The sequence below is a fragment of the Pyxicephalus adspersus genome, chromosome 10 (assembly GCF_032062135.1).
Source record: "Pyxicephalus adspersus chromosome 10, UCB_Pads_2.0, whole genome shotgun sequence".
Classification (NCBI taxonomy): domain Eukaryota; kingdom Metazoa; phylum Chordata; class Amphibia; order Anura; family Pyxicephalidae; genus Pyxicephalus; species Pyxicephalus adspersus.
The window spans coordinates 33,298,726-33,322,753 of NC_092867.1; the positions used below are offsets into that span (position 1 = coordinate 33,298,726).

Sequence of the window (24,028 nt, forward strand, 5' to 3'; positions counted from 1 at the left end):
TGTTGGATATATGTGAAAAACTGGGTAAGTTTGGGTTGTAGAGGGAGGTGGGGGAGAAAAAATGTTTTTAGGAAAATGTGGTAATAAACTGTATGTTGTTGGTCACATAAAGATTTCAAATAATAAAGTGATATTCAAATGGTTAGTAAGTGTTTTTTGAAATGTTGTAAAAGGTGTTGTAACTATTCATATACAAAAAAAATATAAAATAGCTCTTACTAATAGTTGGAAGGGATTTTTCAAAAGGGTAATTCCTTGTAGGACTTTTAATATGAGTTTCTAGAAATTTTAGTATGTATAAGCTAAAAATATATTGCCAGTCAAAATCAGATCAGTGACCGCTCATTCACTCTTTTTATCACCTTGTCCTTTTTCTTTTTTGTCGGTGTCCTTTTTATTCCAGCTTGATGTGTTCCTATTTAGGACATGTTATATATATTCTTCTTCTTTTTATCTACATTTAAAGTAATCATAACCAAAAAACCTATGCTGGCATACAGTATGTTAAGAAAGCATTATTTATTTATTTCCGTTATGTGACATAGAACACACACATGGTTTCTATCATTGCTTAATGTGTGGATGCACCAGCCAGAGCCGCGGATCACGTCCCCCGTACAAGTCCCAGGCTCAGATTTGCGATGGGAGAGTGGGCGGGGTTATGTAATGATGACATCACTACGAGGGAGGTTTCTCCCCTTTGAGTGACACCTGGCCCCCCTTGTTCAGGAGCTGGTAATTTTAGTTGTTTGTGGGACTAAAAAGGTTGGCGACCACTGGTTAGGTTTATACAACTCTAAAGTGCATTTTCCAAATATGATCAGGTTTATTTTTTATTAATGAATATATACAGTGAGGAAAGAGGTATTTGATCACCTGCTGATTTTGTACGTTTGCCCTCTGACAAAGAACTGACCAGTCTATAATTGTAATGGTAGGTTTATTGTAGGTGTGAGAGACAGAATAACAACAAAAGAACCCGCAAAAACTTCGTGCTCAAAAGTCAGAGCTTGATGTGCATTGTAATGAGTGAAATAAGTATTTGATCCCCCATCAATCAGCAAGATTTCAGGCTCCCAGGTGTCTTCACTGTATACAGTTAACACGCTAACTCTGTAAGTGTGTGCTCCGGCCGGTGAAAGCCAGAATTGGGTATAACTCTTTGTACATTGCACCTCAAATTATTAATGTGTTTTAGGAGAAGTATTAAAAAGTTTGTGGATCCTGGCCCGTGAGGTCTGAATTTGGCAGCCCTGTCCTAAACTCTTAACCAATCATTTACACCTAAACCAATCCCCTAACCCCATATGTTAACTATCCTAACCTAACCCCATTTCCGCCTTCCCCCAGCAAAAAGCCCATAATTCATGTCTCCTGTCTAAAGTTTTCATGGGCCTTTACTTGAAACAAGCCACACTACACTTGTACTAGATAGGGAGCACTATGCTGACATGCATAATGTTGTGTTGGTATGTTATCTTGTAGTGCAGTTGAATAATTCATATATCAATCCATACATGACAATACTGCTTAGAATTCAAATGTAGCAGTGTTAGTGATGCCATGAAAGGAAATAAGGTGCATCCTTTAGTTCTAGCTGCTATATTATATGTTTTTATTGCCAGTAGCGTTCAGATAAATTACATATGACAATGGGTATGTGCAGGTAAGGCCTTCTAATAATAGAATTATGATTTTTGCCCACATTTCCACTTTATTCATTAAATGAATTCTTATGGTAAACCAACCAGTTCAATAGGATTTAACCCTATTCTAGCAGCAGTGAAAACCTCCAGTCCCATGACAAAAACTTAAAGCAGAAAACTTTATACTAGGAACTGATGATCTGTAAAAATACACTTACAACTTTGGATTAAAAAGCACTGATTTGTTGTATGTCCTGTATCCATTCCAAGATCTTCTTTTCTCACAAAAATCGTTTTTTACCAATGATTAAAAGCTTGCTTTCTATATTTTGGCAGTCTTAAAATGTTTATTGTAATGCTACCCTGTTAATGACCAGTAAATTTTTGTTGGACATTTGTTGTAATCTTCTATAGTATCCCTGGCTGTTGATTTTAACAAAGTAAATGTTCTTTCTTTGCCCATGTCACCCTTTTGCCCTTGCTAAGAAAAGTAATTGCAGTCTTTAATTGGCATTTCCAGTGCATAGACAGTGCACTTAGTCACAATTTAAAATTAGGTTTCCATTGAGTTGTGTTGTTCTATAGTACTTGACATAGACTTCCAATAAATATTCAGCTGTACTGGCTAAAAATATTTGGAAGGGTAAAAATGACAGAAAGTTTTGGTTTAGGTGTTTTTCCAAGCTCTTCAGTTAAAGAATACTAGAATTATGTTGTATAAGTTTTATGAATAATGTATAAAATGTATTCTGCTTTTGAAGTCAGAATTGTACACAATTTGTTTAATTTAGAAAGAAAGCAATAAAATGAGTAATAAAGATTTAGGAGATGTATTCCACTGCATGGGGTTTTAACATTGAAACTGACAGGTATACTGTAAGGCCCTGGTCCAACATCAGTGCTCCCCAGCTGCCAGTCGCTTGCCTATGGAAATCCCCACTCCTTGAAAGGCCAGTTATGCCCGTCCCAGCACACAGTTGCTCAAAGAACTGGCAGGATGGCCTCTGGGGAAGCGCTGACAGAGGACGGGGAGCCCACAGATAATGCAGTACCAAAGAATTTAGCCAGAGGTCATACACAGGTAGCCACTCCACCAGATGAGATATCCAAGGGAAAAGAAAAAGCAGAGTCCGGGTCACAGGCAAAAGATTGGTCCAGACAGAATACAGTTACAGTCAGCAATAGTAAATCCAACAAAACAACACACCAGCAGCAAGTCAGCAAATAGATGTTTTGGTAGCCAGGTATAAAAGTGTATTTAAAGCTGTATCTACATTTTTATTTTAGTCTTAAGAGTTGTGAAGGGTTAGAAGTGAGACCCCTGTCAGATTTTTTTTATTGCTTTCTAATAACCCATTGGGGGTTGATTCTCTCTGTTTGTCCTACCAAACGCCCCTGACTTTTTGGAATGTCATCAGTAAAGAAATAATGGGTACATTTTCCCATAGGAGCATCAGTTGTGTTTATAGCTCACTCAGATGGCCATTTCCTGGATTTTTGAGTATTTTTGATAAGTAAAGGTATTCTCAATAGAACACGGATGGAAGATAAAACCCTGATGGGAGGTTTAATCATTTCCTATTGTATCCAAAATGATAGAAAAATATTTTTCTTTTGACATACTTAAAAAAGCATGACCCGACCATAAAGGGTTATAATTCTTTAAAGGCCATTAAAGCCATTAGAAAGATGTTTCCAATGTAGTACATTTTTGTTTACCTCAATAATTTTGTATTTCATGTTCTTAATATGTGTCACGGAGCAAATTTGCAGCAAAAAGCCGATACCTGTCAAGAGACGTGAAAGTAGACAGAATTGTATAGATGAGTACATGTGGCTCCAAGGTCATTAGTTAAACTGTGTGTATTTTGCCGTACAGATGATTGTAATTACTCATATTGGCTTACATATATATTGACTAAAAGTTTTTTATTTGTTATCGATCAGCTATTTAGTTGGTTACAGTTTGAGTAAATGTAATTTGCATTCTTTCTTTAGCTCCTCAAAGAAACTTTGAGATTGCTTTCAAAATGTTTGATCTGAATGGAGATGGCGAAGTTGACATGGAAGAATTTGAACAGGTAGGAAATGTTTTTTTAAAAATTTCTTAAAGGGCTTCTGATTTAAAATAGACCCCAGCAAACAACAGCAAGGCCCCATTATATGTAATTGTAATTTTGATTTTTATACCTTTTAATTTAATCTATTTCCAGTGTTCTGTGAGGGAGGATATTTTTGTGTCAGGGCCTGGAAGTGATTCCAAACAGAGATATTTTCACTTTCCCTCGCAATATGGAATTTAATACATAGAATACAAAAATGAATAAACAGTCATAGGTTTTCTAATGTAAAGTTTTAGTAGGTTTTAGATTTCAGTATGTACAGTACATTTTTAAAAGAATATCTGAATAGTAACTGAAATGGAACTGACATAATGTCCAAAGTACCGCTAACTTCCAGTCTAGCCAATCCCTTAGAACTAGCTGCTGCCTGTATAATAATGGCAGCTATTATAGTACAATTTGTTTCATGGCAAAGTGATACAAGGACTAAATATCTCCTATTGGATGTGTGCAGGCTAACATAAACGGATCATTAGATTTCAGGATGGAATTAAGAGGTTGCAGAATTCACTATGAATATACTGACTGTGACAACTAGAAGTTTACAACACAATCGGAGTAGAGCGGTGTTGAGTAAATGTATATGAGTGAACATTGTACAGAGTGTGTGCTTTAACATGTCCTTTACAGCACAGTGTATGGAGAACACACACAACCATTCATCCCGATACAGTCAGCACATACCTCATTGGCAAACAGTGTATGTGTAGGAAACATGCAGATTTTTACATTCTTTCCAAGAGTCTTTATTTTTCCTTGACTTTGCTTGGACAGCTCCAGTAATGTGAGACATGATTTTTAAGAAGAATTAAGGGTCTTCTAGCGTATTAGTTTTTTTCTGATGCATTTTATGTTTTCATGTGTGGTTAGAGCTATGGGTTGATATTGCATCAGTTGCAACTTTTTATATCTATTAGAAATCCACTACTTTCATAAAGAAGAATATTTAACTTTATAACAAAGTAAAACAGAATTTGAAACATTATCTTTTATCTTTTTTTCCCGCTGTATCCATTCCTTGGAGAGTAATTCAGCAGCCTTATAAAAAAAGAAATTACCTTTTGCTTTAAGCAGATGTTATGACCTAACAGTTAAAGGTTTTCATGATTTTTTTTTTTCTTCAGCAACATATTATACTTTAAAGGGGTTTTCTTCAGATTGCTCAAATACTTCAAAGTGTAATTTCTCCAATTAAAGTGGCATGTTTTCATATCAGATCAAGTTTTTTTACTGTATGCCCCTCTTTTTTAATTGTGCCTATGATCAAGGATTTTGTCCCAAAAATCTAAAAATGAAAAAAATATTGATTCATTCCTAAACCTTGTATTATATTTGCAACAGGGACCTTGATATTAGCCAAAGCTGAAGTGAATAGGATTTATGAATTTGGAAGAAAGAGTTTAGAAAGGTTTTTTAGGAATGTCAATAAAGGGAGAATGGAAAATAGATAACTAAAGAACTATGCAGTCACTATTAACATCCAACAATAAAAGTAAACATAAAAAGTGAGAAAGAAGACCTTAGAAGTGGATATTGTCAACATGAAATGTCCTGCCCTATCTTTGATGCCCAGTGCTAACCTGACTAATTTTACCAAAACATTTTCTAATGAAAATATGGATCCTGGTTAGAAAATTACATTTTGTGGGGAAAAATCTGTCAGAATCATAATGTGCCCAAAACTCATATATTAACCTTATATCAGCCTTTATCTTTTCAAGTTGAAAAGTTCCTGGTGAGCACAACAATTGGACAAAGGTAGATTGGAACTGTTATCTGTGTTTCTGTTGGGTTTCTTGTAGCTACAGCATCAACCTCTACTCGGGACTTCCTGCCAGCATCCTTCCATTGGCATATCACTTTATACCTTTTGAAAGCAAATGCATGGGATAAGGTCCACTAAGATACATAATACTAATTAATTTAACACTAAAATCTTACAATAGGATTTTCCCTAGAGTGATTTTTTGGACATGCAGACAAGGCATTGGAATACTCAGGTACACATGCTAATCCTGCTCGGGTGTTCAAACTTTGTTTCTAGAAAATCAAAATCCTTGGTTTGTTACCCCCTCTTCAGTCAGTAAAATACCTCTTTATTTGGGCAATCTGCAAGATTTGAAATTTAACTAGCTGATTATCCGGTATTTGCCCGGATATTTGTTTATTGCAATCTTATGATACACAGGAAAAGAAATCAAACAAAGCTATAGGAATTTTCTTGTTTACGGTGATTTCATTCTTTTTTTGCCTTTGATTGCACTTGGCCAATTACGTTTTCTTGAAGGCATTATTTCAGGCCAGAAATTTGTAAAAGAGTCCAAAAAAAGTATATAAAAATATAAGCAAAAGGCACACTGTCATTGAGCAATACATACACACATACATACATGCGAATATACCTCTGACATACCACAGCGCTGTACAAAGATCAGCGGTGCACTCACATGTGTCTGAGTCATATGTCTAGCAAGTTTAGTTGAAATGTCTCCATGCGTTTCCTAGTGATAACATACATACACACATACATCTAAATATAGCTCTGACAAAAAGCACAGCCCTGTACAAAGATGACTGGTGCACTCACATAAGTCTCAGTCATATGTATAGCAAGTTTGGTTCAAATGTCTCCATGCATTTTCGAATGATGGTGAAACATACACACATACCTACATCCAATTTATATATCTGGATTTATATAGCTTTGACGTATACCATAGTGCTGTACAATGAAACACTGAGATAGACCCATTAGTCTTTGTACAGAGGAGCTGACAATCCAATGTCCCCCCACAGTCACACACTATTATTATATCATTATATACTTCTTAGATATAGCACAGTGCTGCACAAAGATCAGCGGTGCACTCACATGAGTCTGAGTCATATGTCTAGCAATTTTGGATTAAATATGTTGATGCGTTTCTGACTGATGGTGGAACATAGCAAGTTTGGCTGAAATGTCTCCATGCGTTTCCTAGTGATGACATACACACATACATACATATATACATACATCCAAATATAGCTCTGACATATAGCACAGCCCTGTACAAAGATGACTGGTTCACTCACATGAGTATAGCATTTTTGGTTCGAATGTCTCCATGCATTTTCGAATGATGGTGAAACATACATACATACAATTTTATATATAGCGATTATAGTGTTTTAGTGACTTATCCCACCCCAGTGCTCCCTAAATGTCAGCATCATCTTGGAACAGCTTTACAAAAATTTGCGGAACCTGAAGTAATAATCCTAAGATTAAATGAATGTAAATTTATTTAAAACTATTAACAGTGTAGATTTCAAAGCCTTTATGAATTATAAAGAAGTCATGTCAAACTCCCAAATGCTATATATTTTTTTCTTGGGAAATGTAAGACTTTAGGGTACAACGCGAACACTTCTTTCCTATTACTTCCTTTTCTGTCTCCACCCCTTTTTCTTTTCTTTGCCCCACATTTTTCTTTTACTTTTCATTTCACACCCCTCTACCTCCAATAAACATACCAAGATTCTCCAGTTACCTTACAACTTTAGATCCTTATTTAGAAAGAATTTCATGGGTCTTTCATCCTTTAATAATTTTGCAGTTATAATATAAATAAAAATTTATCTAGCACCTTTATCAGTTGCAATATTTTTCAAATATATTTTAAAAATCAATATGCTATTTCCCTTACAGAATTATCAAACTAGGTTGACATTCTGTCTCATTTGAGTTAGAATTCCTTGACTTCCTGCAATCCTAAATATGTAAATATATGTTTCTGGAAAATGGTCAGAAATTCAGAAGCATTGTTCAGCATGGAAGTTAATTGATGTATATACTCACTGCTAGGATTTCTCTAAATCAAATATTCAAATGGTGTATACTCCTTTTTCGTTCTCAGAAAATAACTGGGTATAATAATGGGAATGAAACCTACATGCTGGAGGTTGCCTGTTATTTCATAAACGAGCATTCTAGATTACATTCTTAATGAATAATACTGTTGTTGAGCGATGAAGACTCAGCACTGCATCATGATTTCCTCAGCTTACTGTTAATTAAAATGAATTTTTTTTATTACATGAGAAAAGTTCTCATACCAGGACAAGATTGTTTTCGCTGCCAATTTATTTTCAATCATAAAAACAGCTCAATTTCTAAATGAATATTTCACACTGCAATTTTTTTTTTGTTAGATGGATTGTTATTTACAAAAATGTATTCCTTCACAGTTCAATCTGCTAGTTTATGCAGTTTTTTGCTTGTTTCTATTTGTAAGATAATTTAGTTAGTATAGTTTAGTATGCCAACATTTTTTTTTCTTGCCATCTCTTGTTAGCAGGAATTCCCTTACTGTAGACACAACAGGGAGTGAGATGAATGTAATGGTGCCCTTCTTCACACTGGCCAGCATTGTAGAATAATTCTTTCTACTAACCACCCCACAGCTGTAAACTGTGGGTATAGTAATCATAGAAGGGGTTCCCCGAAAACCAAAAGTTATTTAAAGGGGTTCCCCATTATACAAGGTTGAGAAACACTGCCTTAGATAGTTGTGACAGGAACAGGTGTTCCCATTGAATGATATTTCCCTTATTTCTGTTCTGATGGCATCTCAAAATATTGGGTTAACCTGACATTCATTACCAGACATTGATATATAGAATGATTAGAGAAAACAGTGACCATATTGAAAATGAAATTAAAAATGAAGACCGTCATTGCATCAAGTGTTTCCTTCGTTCAAACGTTCAATTCTTTTTCATTTTAGTGACAACTCAAAATTTTGTATTCAATTTTGTATTCTACCTCACCTCACCAGTTTTAGTGACCAGGACAAATAGATCAAATATCCCAAGCAACAAAGCAATCAATGAACTCCTGAGGGTTACAAAACCCACACAGTTACCACTCTGCTGTTAGTGCTGACATTTCATTACAACAAACAGGAGAAGAGAGGTTTTCTTTTGACCATAAAACAAATTGTGCATATTTACAAAAATATGATGGCAAAAGTATGTATGGTATACAAGTATTAGAAAGTATAAACATACAGTATTCTATTTTACATCATGGGAACAAAGGGCTAAATCTAAAGAGATATTATTCTACTTAAATTTATATCAATTTAAGAGTTGTTGGCTTTTCACTTTTATAGTAAGAGGTTTTACAGTAAAAATTAGTGGTATTTGAAACGGTTTGTTTGTTTTTTGTTTTTTGTACGCATTTCACCCTTGGGGTTTCCTCAGGGGTATTAAAAGAACCGTGATGGTGATGTTATCTGTGACAAATAGTAAATGGAAAACATGGTGAGCTTCTGGGGTTTAGACCTATCAAGTAGATGATGTTAAACTAGCACTAAAGATGGTCAGGTCAGGCCATTTTTAAATCTGGCTAGCCTTTACTTGGTATGATGCACCCAGGAGCTGCCAGCTGCCCCGATTTCAGACTGTGTGAAGGAGCACTAAGAAAGCAGCATTTTATTTAGAGTCTAATATGGATGGGTGGGACTAGTTTGTGATGTTATTTTATATTATACATATTGTTTGCCAGAGTTTGTTTTAGCTTGCCTTATGTGATTTGCTGCTAATTTTAGGTGTAAAGTGCCAAGTGAAGCTGGATAAAAGCTTTTATTTCCAAGCAGCGAGCCCTAATTGCTAAATAATGATAAACCCACAGATGTGATTAATGCAAAGGCAAGTGATTGTGCAAACTAAATTGTAATTAGTGTACTAAACTAAAAATAGAGAAAAGAAAGAACGCTCCCTGGAAAAATCTATTCCTTTTAAAAGGTCCCAAATTACAGTTTGAATACCTGTATAGCTCTCTGTTTTGTAAGTAATCCTTGAATTATTAATGCTCACAAACAATTCAAATGTAAAGGTAAGAATACATTCCACATGCTTAAGGGCCTGGCTTTGGCAACATAATATTTTTCCTTTTACATTTGGCTTTTAGTCAAATTGCCTTTTTTTTGCTGCACTTGCTCATTCATTAGAGAACCTATAGAGAAAATACTATGGGAAAATAATAGATAACTGCCACATCGAGAGAAAAAAAAAATTCGCCGTGAGGCTACCTCCATACTGCAAAGAATAAAATCTCATTTAGACCTTAGGAGGAATATAACAAAGTATTTTACTTATTTTATACCCTGCTTCCCTAGTAGGCTGCAGGTTCAGTTCAGGGGTTTAGGGAATAAGTTAAGTTTTAACAAGCATGCCCACTTATTTGTTGTTTTTTGTTCCAGCTTTATGTAAAAAAAAAAAAATAAATAATCTGTCATTATGGAGTTGCATTTAATATCAACCTGCCGGTTAGTGTTTAGTTTTTTTGCAGGGATTCAGCATACTAGAATGGGAGGTAATAACCTCGAGCATATGAACATCATCTACATTGTTCACTACGTTTTGGCTCCTATATATGGAGTGCTACACAAACTGACCCTATTGTTTCCGACATTAGTGTTCAACCCTAGCACTTTTTGGTCTGTATAAAGCCGCAGAAGCCAAACTGCACTGGTTTACTGCAGTTTTTTTCCCACTTCTGTCTTTACCCTGTTAACAAGAAAGGTTTTTATTTTGGTCATACCACAAAGCAAGTTAAGTTGCTGTAAATAAAAGTCTTATTGGTATTTATAATGATATGTTGTTGGTTTCTTTGTGACTTCATTTAGTTTCCTTCCTTTACCACTTTAGAGTAGATGAAGATTATTGAACACAATGTAACTTATTAGCTTAGTTTATAAAAAATATTTTATTGTAAATCTGAAAGTTCATTTTTTTGGAAAATATAATTAGATTTATTGAATGTCATTTCTAAGCAAATGGCTGGCTATTCTTATATCTAGATCACCCTTTCTCAACCTATTTGCTGCTAAGGAACCCCTGAAAAAAGAAACCCTAAATTAACTTTAAAATTTACAGGTCACCGTATTGGCGCAATCAGTATGTTGTAGGTATATTAAAAGATAAAAAGAAAAAATTTAATATTTACACATTTAAAAAAAAGCACTTTCCTTGGCATATTTAACAGATGACCTTTGAAAAAAAATGAAAATTAAAACCTTTTTTTTTTTAATTTAAACAAAACAATAGACAAGCACTGTTGCTGTTCACATTTTTATACACACCTGTACACCACTCTTTGTATTACTGATATCTATGTGTAGTAAGTTTACAGAACAATGCCCAATTATAATTATGCTATTATTTTTATCTATGTAGTATATGCAGCGTGAAATGTAAACTAGTCTACTCATTTATTTTTCCCACATAAAAAAAGAAATCTACAGAAACACTAGATTTTATACTCTTCAATTATTATTACATACCAGTCCTTTTAATGAAAAGACCATTTTTATATACAACCTGCTAAAGTCACCTCTAGTTGCATTTTTGACAGTCCTAAACTGTTGATAGATAGCTAAGGCACACTTGTTTGATTTAATCATTAGCAATGAAGATTGATGCTGCACTGCACATAGAGAATCTTTCAATGCCATTTTGCAGTTCTTGTTACAAAATAAAAAACTTGAAGAAAATAACTGCACCACTGCATTTTAAATCAAACAAGTAGAGTTAAATAGAGCTTCACACAATCAATATACCCAAGAGGTAGCCCTATTTTCCAGACTGATTCAGCTAATACCAGAAAGGCTTTGTGATGCAGCAATTCATACGCTAATTTAATGATTACAACTTGCATTAAATTGGGGTTTATGGTTGTTACAGTGTCAAAGTAACAAATCCCTTCTACTGGTACCAGCAGCATTGTCATAACAATTATTTCATGTCGTAGAAGTGTTGATTAGGTTTAGATGCCTGTGTAGTTGGGATCAGGACAATGATACCTAATTTTAAACATTTGTGCTTTATTTGCAAACTTGTTGCCTTCAACTTACATAGGGCATTCTACTACAGTACTTTTCTAGGAAACAGGCACACATCCCCATTTGGAAGACTTGGGTTTCTATTTATAAAGCAGTGAATCTCAGATTTGGTAAATCTTCCAGTTCCATGTGTTTCAATGGCAGGATTTGATTCTCCATTCCCCATACAACAAACATGCAGTTCGTGCCCACGTCATTTTTGCTTTGAGACAATTTACGTTGGTATTTTATTTTTTTTTATATATGCAAAAATCACCTTTATCTCAGTCATAAAGCTAGAATTTAATTAAAAGATTCTTAAAAAAAAAAAAATAAAGTAAAAGCTAAGTTTAAAAGCGTTAATAAAAAAGTTAAATTATAATTTGTAAATATGTCTGAGCAAAATATTTTGAGTTGTAATTATAAAGGTATAATTTCTCTTCCTTTATAGGTTCAAAGCATAATTCGATCCCAGACCAGTATGGGTATGCGCCATCGGGACCGCTCAACTACTGGGAACACTCTGAAGTCTGGTTTCAGTTCTGCACTCACCACATATTTCTTTGGTGCTGATCTAAAGGGGAAACTTACAATAAGCAATTTCCTGGAATTTCAGCGAAAACTCCAGCATGATGTTCTGAAACTTGAGGTTGGTTACTGTTATGCATTTGTAATGTTTTACATTGATGGAGGCTTAAATTGTCTATTTGACATTATAAACCCAGTAAAACTGTGAATACCAATATTTTTTTTGTGTGTTTTTTTTCCTTTTCAGTTTTAAATAAACAAATGTAAAGAATGACCACCTGGTAGATTTTTTATCTATTGAAACTGTAAACCTTGTAACCTTCTGCTAAACAAATGTGGTTATTGTACGAATCAAAGCTGTATGGTGATATATTACCTTTGTTGGCAGCCATAAGAAAGGAGGTTACTTTTTAAGTGCGACAATTATGACTTCCTCAGAACATTTCTCCATGACTCCTGCATGCATGTGGCTGACTACCTCTAACTACTAACTAACTAACTAAGAATGCTACTGCAAGTCCACTAGAAGCCTCCTGGAAGGCCATTTTCAGCCTCTATTTTTTATTAGTATAAGAATGGCACAGAGATCAAATTATTTTCAGGTTCTTATTTTTCTTGCATCTCTAACCCTTTCACCCACCTAGTTCGTACAGAGAACAGGATAAAAATATTTGGAACTTAGTTTTACCTACTGTGTGTAAAAGGCACAGTTTTTTCTCTATTACCTGCATATTGTATGTTTATTTATTTATTTATTTTTTTGATAATTTATTCTTATTTTTTTTTTTACATTTATTTCCTTGTTCCTTTTGTTCTGAGATGAAAGTTTTTCTCAGAACTAATATAAATGAGTCAAGTAGTGAAATCAAACTCTGTTCAACAAAAGTGTAATTTTGAAAAGGTGATCTTAAAATTAGGAAGAACAGTTTCTTTGTTAATTTGTCACTTGATTGATCGTGATCCCTCCCATTTTCTGTGTAGCTTAAATTTTAGCTCATGGTAGTGTGCTGAATGCTAGGGTGAATCTCAAACTATTTACCAATGTCAAGTCGGTGTAAAAAGAATTCTGATAGGAAGGTGGGTGGGAATTTTACCCTCCTGTCTGTCACAGTTCCATTCAAATCTAGGGCATCTGTGCCTCCTTCTGGCTCACCCACCTTGCAGTCCCCTGCTGCCAGCACCAACTCTGCTTCTGGATCCAACTCTCTGCACACTTCCTTGTCCAGATCATGTGACTCTCGATCAGCTGCCCCATTGCCTCAGAGGACTAGTGTTCTGCAGACGCACTCCATCTGCTGGCAGGCATGTGAACAACATCTGGGACTGTCTCATCACCAGCACTCCCTCTGCTGGTGGGTTTGTTGTTTGCGGCTCACATGACCCACACTCATCACATGACATCCCCTTTTTAAGAAAGTTGCCTGGACAAAGAGTTCCTTGTGGTTCCACTCCCAGGTTTCTACTGCTCCCGGCTTGTTTCTGGACGACTCTTGTTTGCTGCCTGCCCTGACATTTGGCTTGTTCGACTAATCTTTGGATTTCACTCTGGCACTAAGTTTTGGTTGCTGTTAGTCACCTGCCCTGTGGAGCCCTGACAGTTTGTCCAGGCCATGGATTCCGCTGACATTTCGTTACCTGATTTCATTCAGGACCTGCGAGAGCGGATTCAGAAACAGGAGTCTCTTCAAATTAAAGTTGTGGACTTCCTCCGGAAGTGTGATGAATGCCTGAATGAGCTCCAGTCTGCCATTAGCCAGCATCCTACCTTTGCGACTGCAACTCCAGCCCCTGTACCTGAGACTCCAGTACCAGCTACAGTTCCAGCCACCATGCTGCCTTACTCTGCGTTTCGGATTCCTACTCCAACCTCCGCCCGCCCAGTACTCTTGTGACCCCAAGCTCTGACGTGGATTTGTTAACCAGTGCCAAATCCGGTTTGAATTGCAGCCCTAGAATCTTCCCACTGAACGAACCAAGGTGGCTTTCTTCATTCCCTTCTTGTCGGTGGAGGCCCTTGCTGGGGAGAGGGCTTCCTTGGCAAACTTATTACCTCTTCTTCCTCTAAAATAACTTTCTGTCTGGATCTCATCCGATAAACACCATTTCTGGACCCAAGCCTTTTTGGACTCTTGCGCTGCTGGGAACTTCATCAACCAACAATTGGTCTCTAATTATAACATCCCTGTGGTGCCCCTATCCAAGCCTTTGGTGGTCTGCATGGTTAATAGTACTGCTCTATTTGACTACATCCAGCATGCCACCGTGCCAATCTCCATGAAACTTGGGGCCCTGTACCAACGCCATTTCCTTCTTGGTAGTTCCTAAGATTATTCATACCATTCTGTGGGGGGTTGCCATGGTTACACAAACATGCCCCCATCATTGAATGGAGCACTGGAGACAAAGTCTCGTGAAGCAGCACATGCTTTCAGTGCTTTCTAAAATCCTTCCTGTCCAGCAGGTTTGCTCCTCAGCCACATACCCTTCCCCTGGGCTACCCAAACTACTTGGAATATCTGGATGTTTTTTTGCAAAATGCAGGCTGAGACTCTATCACCACATTGCTCTTATGATTGTGCTATTGACCTCCTCCTGGCAGAGTAGGGGCTGGATTCTTCTACCTCCAGAAAAAGGTTGGTTCCTTTATGCCCCTGCATTAAATATAGAGGTCTAAACAAGATCACCATCAAAATTAAGTATCCCTTGCCACTAATCTTTGAATTATTTCACTGTCTCCAAGGAGCCTCTGATTTCACCAAGCTAGATTTGCGGGGTGCCTACAATTTAATTTGCATCTGTGAGGATGATGAATGGAAGACAGCTTTCAATACCTGAGACGGCCACTATGAATACCTGGGTATGCCCTTCGGGCTCTGCAGTATTCCAAGATTTGATGAATGATGTCTTCAGGTATCTACTATATGTCTACTTGATTGTCTATTTGGAGGATATACTGGTGTACTCTAGGAATCTTACAACTCATGGAGACCATGTTAAAATGGTCCTGCCATGGCTTCGGCAAAACAGACTGTAAGCTAAGGCTGAGAAATGCCTCTTTGAGCACCCTGAAGTCCCGTTCCTGTGGTATATTGTGTCTGCTGAGGGTTTGCGGATGGACCTCGCCAAATTTATGGCTGTCCTAAAATGGCCACAACCCCTTGGGCTAAAGCCGATCCAGAGGTTTTCTGGCTTCGCCATTTACTAGCAACAGTTCATTCAAGACTACACCTCGCTCGTTACGCCCATTACTTCTATGACAAAGAAAGGGAGCAATTGTAAGGCCTGGTCACCGAAAGGCTCTCCAGGCCTTTCAACTACTGAAGAAAGCTTTTGCTTCTGCTCCTGCGTTGGTTCGCCCGGACACTTTTCAGTCTTTTTTCTTGGAAGTGGATGCCTCTGTGGGGTTGTTGCCGTTCTTTCTCAGAAAGCAGGCAAGCTTAGGACCTGCAGGTTGTTTTAAAAAAAAACCTCTCCTGCAGAGAGAAATTATGCTATAGGAGACCGGGAGCTTCTTGCTGTCAAGCTTGCCATTGAGGAATGGCGCCATTTGCTGGAGGGAGCTCACCACCCAGTGACTATTTACATTGATCATAAAAATTTGCAATACCTTCAGACTGCACAACATTTAAGATTTAACTTCCTGCTCACCTATCGACCAGATTCTAAAAATGTAAAGGCAGATGCCCTTTCTCATTCCTTTGAGAAGGAGAATTCTGAAGTTAAACCAGCCTTCATCATAGACCCGACTCCAATCGTGCCCACAGCTCCAGTCCAGCTGGTTCTAGTTCCTCCCGGAAAGACCCTTGTTCAAAAAGGTCAGCGCCCGTTGATCTTTCGATGGGGGCATGCCTCTAAGTTTGCTGGGCATCACGGGCAACAAAAGACTTTTGAACTGATTAGCTGTAAGTACTGGTGGCCGGACCCAAAACAAAATGTGATGGACTTTGTGGCTACATGTATCGAATGTGCCCGACACAAGGTGATGTGGAGGCTTCCTTTAGGTCCGTTATTTCCGCTTCCCCCTCCAGAACAACCCTGGTCACACATCTCCATAAACTTTGTTACGGACCTTCGGTCCTCCAATGGTTTCACTACAATTTGGGTTGTGGTTTATCAGTTTTCTAAAATGGCCCATTTCATTCCTCTTCCTGGCCTTCCATCTGCCTCCATTTTGGCGTAGATCTTCCTCAAGGAAATTGTTCGGCTACACAGCTTGCCTTTCCACATTCTCAGATTGCGAAGTACAATTTACTCCCCGCTTCTGGGGGGCTGTTTGTCACCTTCTAGAGATCAGGTTGGACTTCTCTTCAACCTATCACCCTCAGACCAATGGGAAAACTGAGAGAATAAATCAGGCGCCTACTTTTTTATACCATCTCCCAGCAAGATGACTGGTCAGAACTCCTGTCATGGGCTGAACTTGCCCATAATATTCACGTCAGTGAATCGATTGGTCTGACTTCCTTCTTCATTGGTTCCAGTCTTCATCCCAGGCTTCCTTCCACCAAGTATATTCGCTTGCAAATGCCCTCTCCCAAGTTTGCTCCCCGCTTCATCGATCCGTTTCCGGTCTTGTCCCAGGTCAACACTGTCACAAAGTGAAACTGCCTCCATCTCTTAAGATCCACAACTCATTCCATGTTTCTCTGCTCGAACTAGTTGTCTTAAATTGGTTGCCTACAATACTTGGTTTATTGGAAGGACTATGGTCCAGAAGAAAGTTCCTGGGTCCCTCTAAAAGACTTTCATGCTCCCCGCTTACTCCATTCCATGCCATTACTGGAATTCCATGACAGGTTTCCCGACAAACGCGGAAGGTTTTGGGATGGCGGGGCCCTAAGAGGGGGAGGTACTGTCAAATACCCTGCAGGTGTAGGGCATCTGTGCCTCCTCCTGGCTCACCCAACTTGGAGTCCTCTGCTGCCAGCACCAAGTCTGCTTCTGGATCCAACTCTCTGTACACTTCCTTGTCCAGATCATGTGACTCTCGATCAGCTGCCCCCTTGCCTCAGAGGACTAGAGTGTTCCGCAGACGCACTCCATCTGCTGGAAGGCATGTGAACAACATCAGAGACTGGTGACCCTCTCCTGGTGGGTTTGATGTCTGCGACTCACACGACCCACACTCATCACACTTCCCGTTTTAAGGAAGCTGTCTGGACAAGGAGTTCAGGGGCAGTTCAGGGGCAGGGGCAGTTAGTATTTCAAAACTACCCTGTTGTTGATTTAAAAATAAAACACCACCTGAAAAATAAGGGAGGTAATACTCCTCTGCCCCTTCATGTACTGATCCAGTTTTTATTGTCTTGTGGAACTTTGGCCTCCTAAACTCTTGTGTGCCATTTTACACACTCCTGATTTGTTAGAGGCTTATGTAAGTTTTTCCTCTTTTCTGCTCCCATTCCAGTACAACACACAGAATTGACATAGAGGTCAGTGAAAGGAATCACAACATGCAGGTATTTCAGACATTCCACACTATTCCACACATTCTGATGTCACATTTATGCCAGCTCTTAAAGCAGAGACAAAAGGTACAAAGGGAGGGACATTTTTCACTCCGAGCTCTATTAAAAAAAAAAAAAAAAAAAAAAAACAGGAAATCTGACATTGCCTCAAACATTCACAGGAACTTTAACATCATGTACTACATTTGCATGCATTCCAAGTATTTACTAAATTCATTTATAAACAGTTGCAGCTTTCTAGGTAAATATCAAACATTTAGCACAATTAATATGATCTAGAATATAGACTAACATTTTTCTGCGTTCTAAAGTTAACTATAAAAACATTCACTTACTGAGGACTTACAGGGCTCTAAACATTTACATAGGTCACATTCCTATTTCTTTTTAGAATAAAATAGTGTAGTGGAGAAATGTTTAGAGTTTACTTACACAGGTTATGTTAACCTGTCTTCATTTGTGAAGTAAAATTCTAAAGCTGGATCACAGAGGGCTTGGACATCACTCTTGCTAGATAGTAATTGAGAATGTGTAGTCCCCTTCACTTTAAGCTGCACAACCCAATCCTGCCATTTCCTTTTCTCCTGAAGAATTCTTTTGGAAGAAGTGTATTTTTATCCATAGGAGTGTTTTATTACAGGTATCTCCACAAAGATGATCTTGAGAAATTACTTACTGCTCCCTGTTGGACACAGCCTTCCTCTTTGTCCTTATGACTAGAGATTGTCAGATTTTACAGGGCTCAAGTTGAGCTTCTTCGTAAGTTAACTTGAACATTTGAATATAATTATTCAAGTTTCATTGAATGTGCATAATTACCTAGAGCAGCCATGTTTTGAGTTATTGCAAAGCCTGCAAAGTGACCAGTGTAATGTAATACAATTTTTTTTAATTTGTAAATTTTAATTAAATTGTGAATGATAACATTATGTATATAAAATTGTATACTGAAAAGTGGTAACACTAATTTAGTTAGGACAAAACCTACTAAAAAAATTAAAGCATTGGAATGCCAAAAAGCTACATTTTAGTGTTCAAACCCCCCTCCAGTAGGTAAAATTTCTTGTAATTTTTCGATAAATCGAATTTAAAGCTTTAAAAAAAATTTCAATTGAGGGTGAAAAACAAAACAAAACTGCCTGAAGTTTTAAAGGCCATCTGAACTTTTCAGTTCATAGCAGCTAAATACCAGGAGGTGAATCATATTATTAGATGTTCATGAGTAGAAAAAACTGTTCTCCGCCACCATGCTGCAGAGATGGACCTTTGCTGTCTGTGTGGAAGCAGTGGTTTCTCTGCAGCGTCAAACCTAAAGCTCTGCAATCAGCAAGGAGCAAAGCTGGGTGATCACTGCTTTCACACAGACAGCAAAGGTCCTTCTCTGCTTTCTAAAAAAAAAAAAAAGTATTTGAAAAGAAAGTATTAGTCTATAAACCCAACAACTCACTGTCGTATTTTATTCCTCAGTTTATTTTGAAGTATCACCACCATTTTACATAACATGTTACAAGGGATGCGATACACATTTGTGTATATTCAGGTTTATTTATGAATATGCAGGAAAGATAAACCATATTATTGGTAGAATGGGAACAGTATAAGAGAACATAATTTCTAAATTATGAATGCGTCATCTGTTCCATTTCAAAGATTAAATGAAAGTTTAAGTTTTGTAATCTTGAAAATCTTCCAGAAAACAATTATTCATTCTCATACCCATATTCCTTGTTCCAGTAAGAGCCCAGGGACCCATAGGAAAATCTGCATTTGAAGCACGCAGTCCATTTAGTTTGGAGGATGGCTGAAAGTGTTAGCTGAACTATAGGCTGAGGATTATTTTGCCAGTGGCCTTGCACACAACTCAGTTTTCACATCTTTACATAACCTCCCTAATAGCTCATTAAGATGGTGAAAACTGCCAGTGGGCCACATTAATTTTCTTCCAAATTCATGGTATTGTAGTGCAGTCTCAATACTGCAGTGCCAAATTAAGAGAAGTGCTTTTTACTCGCATTGTGCAGAGGAATATGGATAAAGTGTTGCCCTTTTACAAAGTAAAGGCTGTATAAATGCATACCTATAATAAACCTGGGCAATTCAAAATGAACACATCATTTTAAAAATACGTTCAAAGGGCTTTCTCCATCGAAAACGTTAAGAAGTCATCTGTTTAGAGATGCTGGCAGCTGGAGTTGTTTTTTTAAAAGTGGAACTTGACCCTGCCTTCTTTCATTTGTTTTATATTACTATTTACCTGTCATGAAAGAATAATGCAGGGTCCTATTACTATATTCTCCTTTAGGAATGCTAGTTGTCTGGCTGAGATTCTGATGCTTAGACTGGAATGACACCTCAATAGCTAACCCAGAAAATACAGAAATGGGTAATTTAGAGCATTTCTGACGCTTATTTACAACATGCTTTTGTCTGCTTGAGATAAACCAGAGTGCATAGGACACAGGTCACAACCTAATTTCTTGCGGTGACAAAAGCTATGATTTACACTTATCGAACAAAAAGTTTTCACTTACATAAAGTGTAACTAAACCCGCATTACTGTCCCTGTTCTCCCGCAGGGCACTGCCACCTTCTGCTTTCTTCTCTTTCAGTAGACTATCTTCAAACCCCTTGACTGGCTGGGGTGGGATTAAATAACTCGCACGCACGTGGGAGTTCATTTATTCCCGCAACATGTAGAGGAAGCTGGGATTGGAGGGTCCCCTGATGGCCACGGCTGATGCTGCCCAGCATTTTGCCTGAAACAAGGAGTAATCAGGCAGGTCAGAGGAATTATTGCAGAAGGGACATAACCTGCCCCTTTCTTCAAAAATGACCCGCCTAAGTGAATTCTTAAAAGTGCTTTTAAGGGCGCATAAACTTTTATGTAAATTTGTTACAGCCTCAAAGGATATAAATCAATGTTTTGTAAACCAGAAATAATTTGCAGGCACGTGTTATAAATATATCGAGGATATGATCATTATGCTACACAAAGCTGTTGGATGGACCCAGCAGGTATTCAGATGATGTCTGCCAATGCTGTCCTGAAAACATTCACCTTTCTACTGCCAGTTTGTATAATGCAGGCACAGCTTTTTAACAGGTCAGCAACAGTCTGTTAAAGTCCAAAATGGAATATAAGATTTGTCATCATAATCTAATATTTTTTTAAACTTTTGGTATTTGTGAAGAATATAGAATGAAATTGGGCTTGCTTTACAAAAGTACCAAACCGGTGCAAAAGCTGATCAATTGCTTATAGCAACCAGATATGTATTGTCCTTCAGATGGGGCAAGACATTCAAATTTTAGCTGCCAGCTGCATCACTTTTTTTCAGAACTGATGATGCATTCATTTTATGCATTTATACATAGTATTTCTGTATTAGGGATAATTTGAAGTATAATTGGTAAAGCTATTTCAGTAACTGACATCCTAATATAAAAGTATTTTTCTTTTTCAAATTAAAAACTGCACATCATGTGTTTGCTCTACAGATCGGTGTCAGAGTTTGTCAAGCAGTTAAATCTCCCACATCAATTGGCGTTAAAATGAAAAAGCCTCCACAAAAGTTTGAATAAGATCATTGATCTACAGCTTCTAATTTAGCCCTGACAATATAAATGGATGTGTGGTGGGGGTGGAGGGAGAAAACCACACATACTTAGTTTCTGTTTGGTAGTGTATGAATTAGAATTACTTGGTCATATTATTAAGTGTGAAAAACCTGTACTCTGACAAGCTTTAAAACTTTCATCCCCTGTGTGCAGTTCAGTCAGAGTTATTGTCCATCTGGCAGATGTGCAGCATACAGAAATAACCCCTCTTTGTCTCATGGAACAAAGCCAGCTGTCGTCAGGAGCCTTCTTGATAATACACTATCAGTAGATCATATGAGAAAAAAATATTGTCAAGGTCAGCAAGCAATTTATTGTACAGATTTTGTTTTATTTCTGTTATTTTCTTCATCTTTTTTTTCTAAATAAATGTGGAATACAGTAAATTGACTGGTAATGATTTCAGTGGATTTTTTTTTAAAGTGTCACGGCCTTTTCTAGTCGTCTGTATCTTAATAATGTTTGCATGTCTTCAGGGCAGTGCTAGCAGGTAAGCTATTAAGAAATGTAGACTGGCCATTTAATGAGCATTTACCAGGAGCACCACAAAGGGTAAGGGTATGCTCTATGTCTATGAGCCAGCAGATAGAGATGGGGAAAAATATGGAAACATTATTTTTTTTAAATGTATATTACTTTGAGAAGCAAGATGATATAAATGTTTATAGCAGCTGTTTAGAAACAATAGAAGTGAGGTTTGCAGCTCTTGTATAAAACAGAGTTTATTTAAATATTTAGGCAATATTGGAATTTATATAGGCTAATAAGCTGACTAAGACTGTAGGTGCACATATAGTGCTCTATTTATAAAATGGGGAATCTGACATTCCCTCATATATTTCCTTGTGGGAATCAATTACTGCTATTGAAACACATGGACCTGGAAGATTCCCACAAATGTTTGAGGGGAGGTCTGATTCCCTTTTTTATAAATTCAAGGCCATGAACTTTAATGAATAATATGGTGAAGTCACAGCCAAAAGGTAAGGGAGCTGTGCAGGAATGGGAGATTCTCAATGTTTGTCTGGAAGGGTAAGAAGAAATCAAAGACTGTTACAAACCTAAAGGATGAAGATAAATTGAAAAAAAAAATAGTATGGGTGAGTGATCCTGGGATTGTTAATAAATCACTTGGAACTTTAGTTTCAGTGGAATGATTCAGTTGGTAACCATGTTGGAGAAGAGGTGGAGGAAAATTTGATCATATAGGAAGTTAAAGGGCGCTTTAAATGTTCATTGTTCAAACATGGTGGCGCGGACAGAATATTTGACTCAAACTGAGAAATACCAACAGAATGTATATGACATTTTTTGCTGAAAAATGCGTTGAGCTGATGAGGTTATGTAGTATTAGTTACAGAAATCAGCTGTTGGTATACACTGACATAAATAAGATTCTAAGAAATAAATACATTTGGTTGGTTGTCTCCTCACTGGCAAACTCCAATAAGATTGGTTACTACTATGTCACTGCATGATTAACATTTCCGCGCATCCATTGTTCTGTGACACTACATGCTTATCAAAGGTGTGGTTCTAAGGGGTGAAAATGGATCGGAATATAGCTTTTTTTACATTCACAGTTCAGATGGCATAACCCTTGTTCTTTTAGAGGTGTGGGTTACATGGAGTAGGTGTGCTTTGGCATATATTCATATACTTGCAGTTCTCATGAAAATGTAAGGACTTCCTTCTGAAGCAGCTTACAGATATCCAAGAACACTCGGCTGTCTGAGGCCCATATTATAAAATAGGAGGACAGAAATGAAAGGTAAATGGGATGAATTCACTAAGATTAGTTATTTAAACTGTTCATTGATTATTTTCTCAGCAAAATGTTTGTTTCACAACATTTTTTTTTAAGTATCATTTATAGTTAGGTCCACAAATATTCGGACAGAGAAAACTTTTTTCTAATTTTGGTTCTGTACATTACCACAAATAATTTTAAATGAAACAACTCAGATGCAGTTGAACTGCAGACTTTCAGCTTCAATTCAGTAGATTGAACAACAAGTTTGCATAAAAATGTGAGGAACTAAAGCCTTTTTTAATACAATCTAAAGTAATTGGACAAATTAAAAAGCTGAAAATAAAATGTTCATCTCTAATACTTAGTTGAAAACCCTTTGCTGGCAATGACAGCCTGTAGTCTTGAACTCATGGACATCACCAGATGCTGGGTTTCCTCCTTTTTATTGCTCTGCCAGGCCTTTACTGCAGCGGCTTTCAGTTGCTGTTTGTTTGTGGGCCTTTCTGTCCGAAGTTTAGTCTTCAACAAGTGAAATGCATGCTCAATTGGGTTCAGATCAGGAGACTGACTTGGCCATTCAGGAATATTCCACTTCTTTGCTTTAATAAACTCCTGGGTTGCTTTGGCTGTATGTTTTGGGTCATTGTCCATCTGTATTATGAAACGCCTCCCAATCAATTTGACTGCATTTAGCTGGATTTGAGCAGACAGTATATCTCTGAACTCCTCAGAAGTTATTTGGCTGCTTCTGTCCTGTCACATCATCAATAATCACTAGTGTCCCAGTGCCACTGGCAGCCATGCATACCCCAGCCATCACACTGCCTCCACCATGTATTACAGATAATGTGGTATGCTTTGGATCATGAGCTGTTCCACGCCTTCTCCATACTTTTTTCTTCGCATCATTCTGGTAAAGATTGATCTTGGTTTCATCTGTCCAAAGAATGTTATGTTATGGTAGACTTGGTTATAGATACGCCTACTTCCTGGAGAGTGTTGTTCACTTGGTTGGCTGTTGTGA

General features: G+C 37.4%; 1 protein-coding gene across 1 annotated transcript in view; it reads left to right on the forward strand.

Moving 5' to 3' along the window:
- Nucleotides 1-24,028, forward strand: part of MICU1 (mitochondrial calcium uptake 1) — a 116,978-nt gene that overhangs the window by 47,361 nt on the left and 45,589 nt on the right. Inside the window, exons 8-9 of the mRNA XM_072424499.1 lie at nucleotides 3,645-3,727; nucleotides 12,089-12,286. Of these exons, the coding sequence (XP_072280600.1) occupies nucleotides 3,645-3,727; nucleotides 12,089-12,286 (281 nt within the window). The remainder of the gene's footprint in view (nucleotides 1-3,644; nucleotides 3,728-12,088; nucleotides 12,287-24,028) is intronic.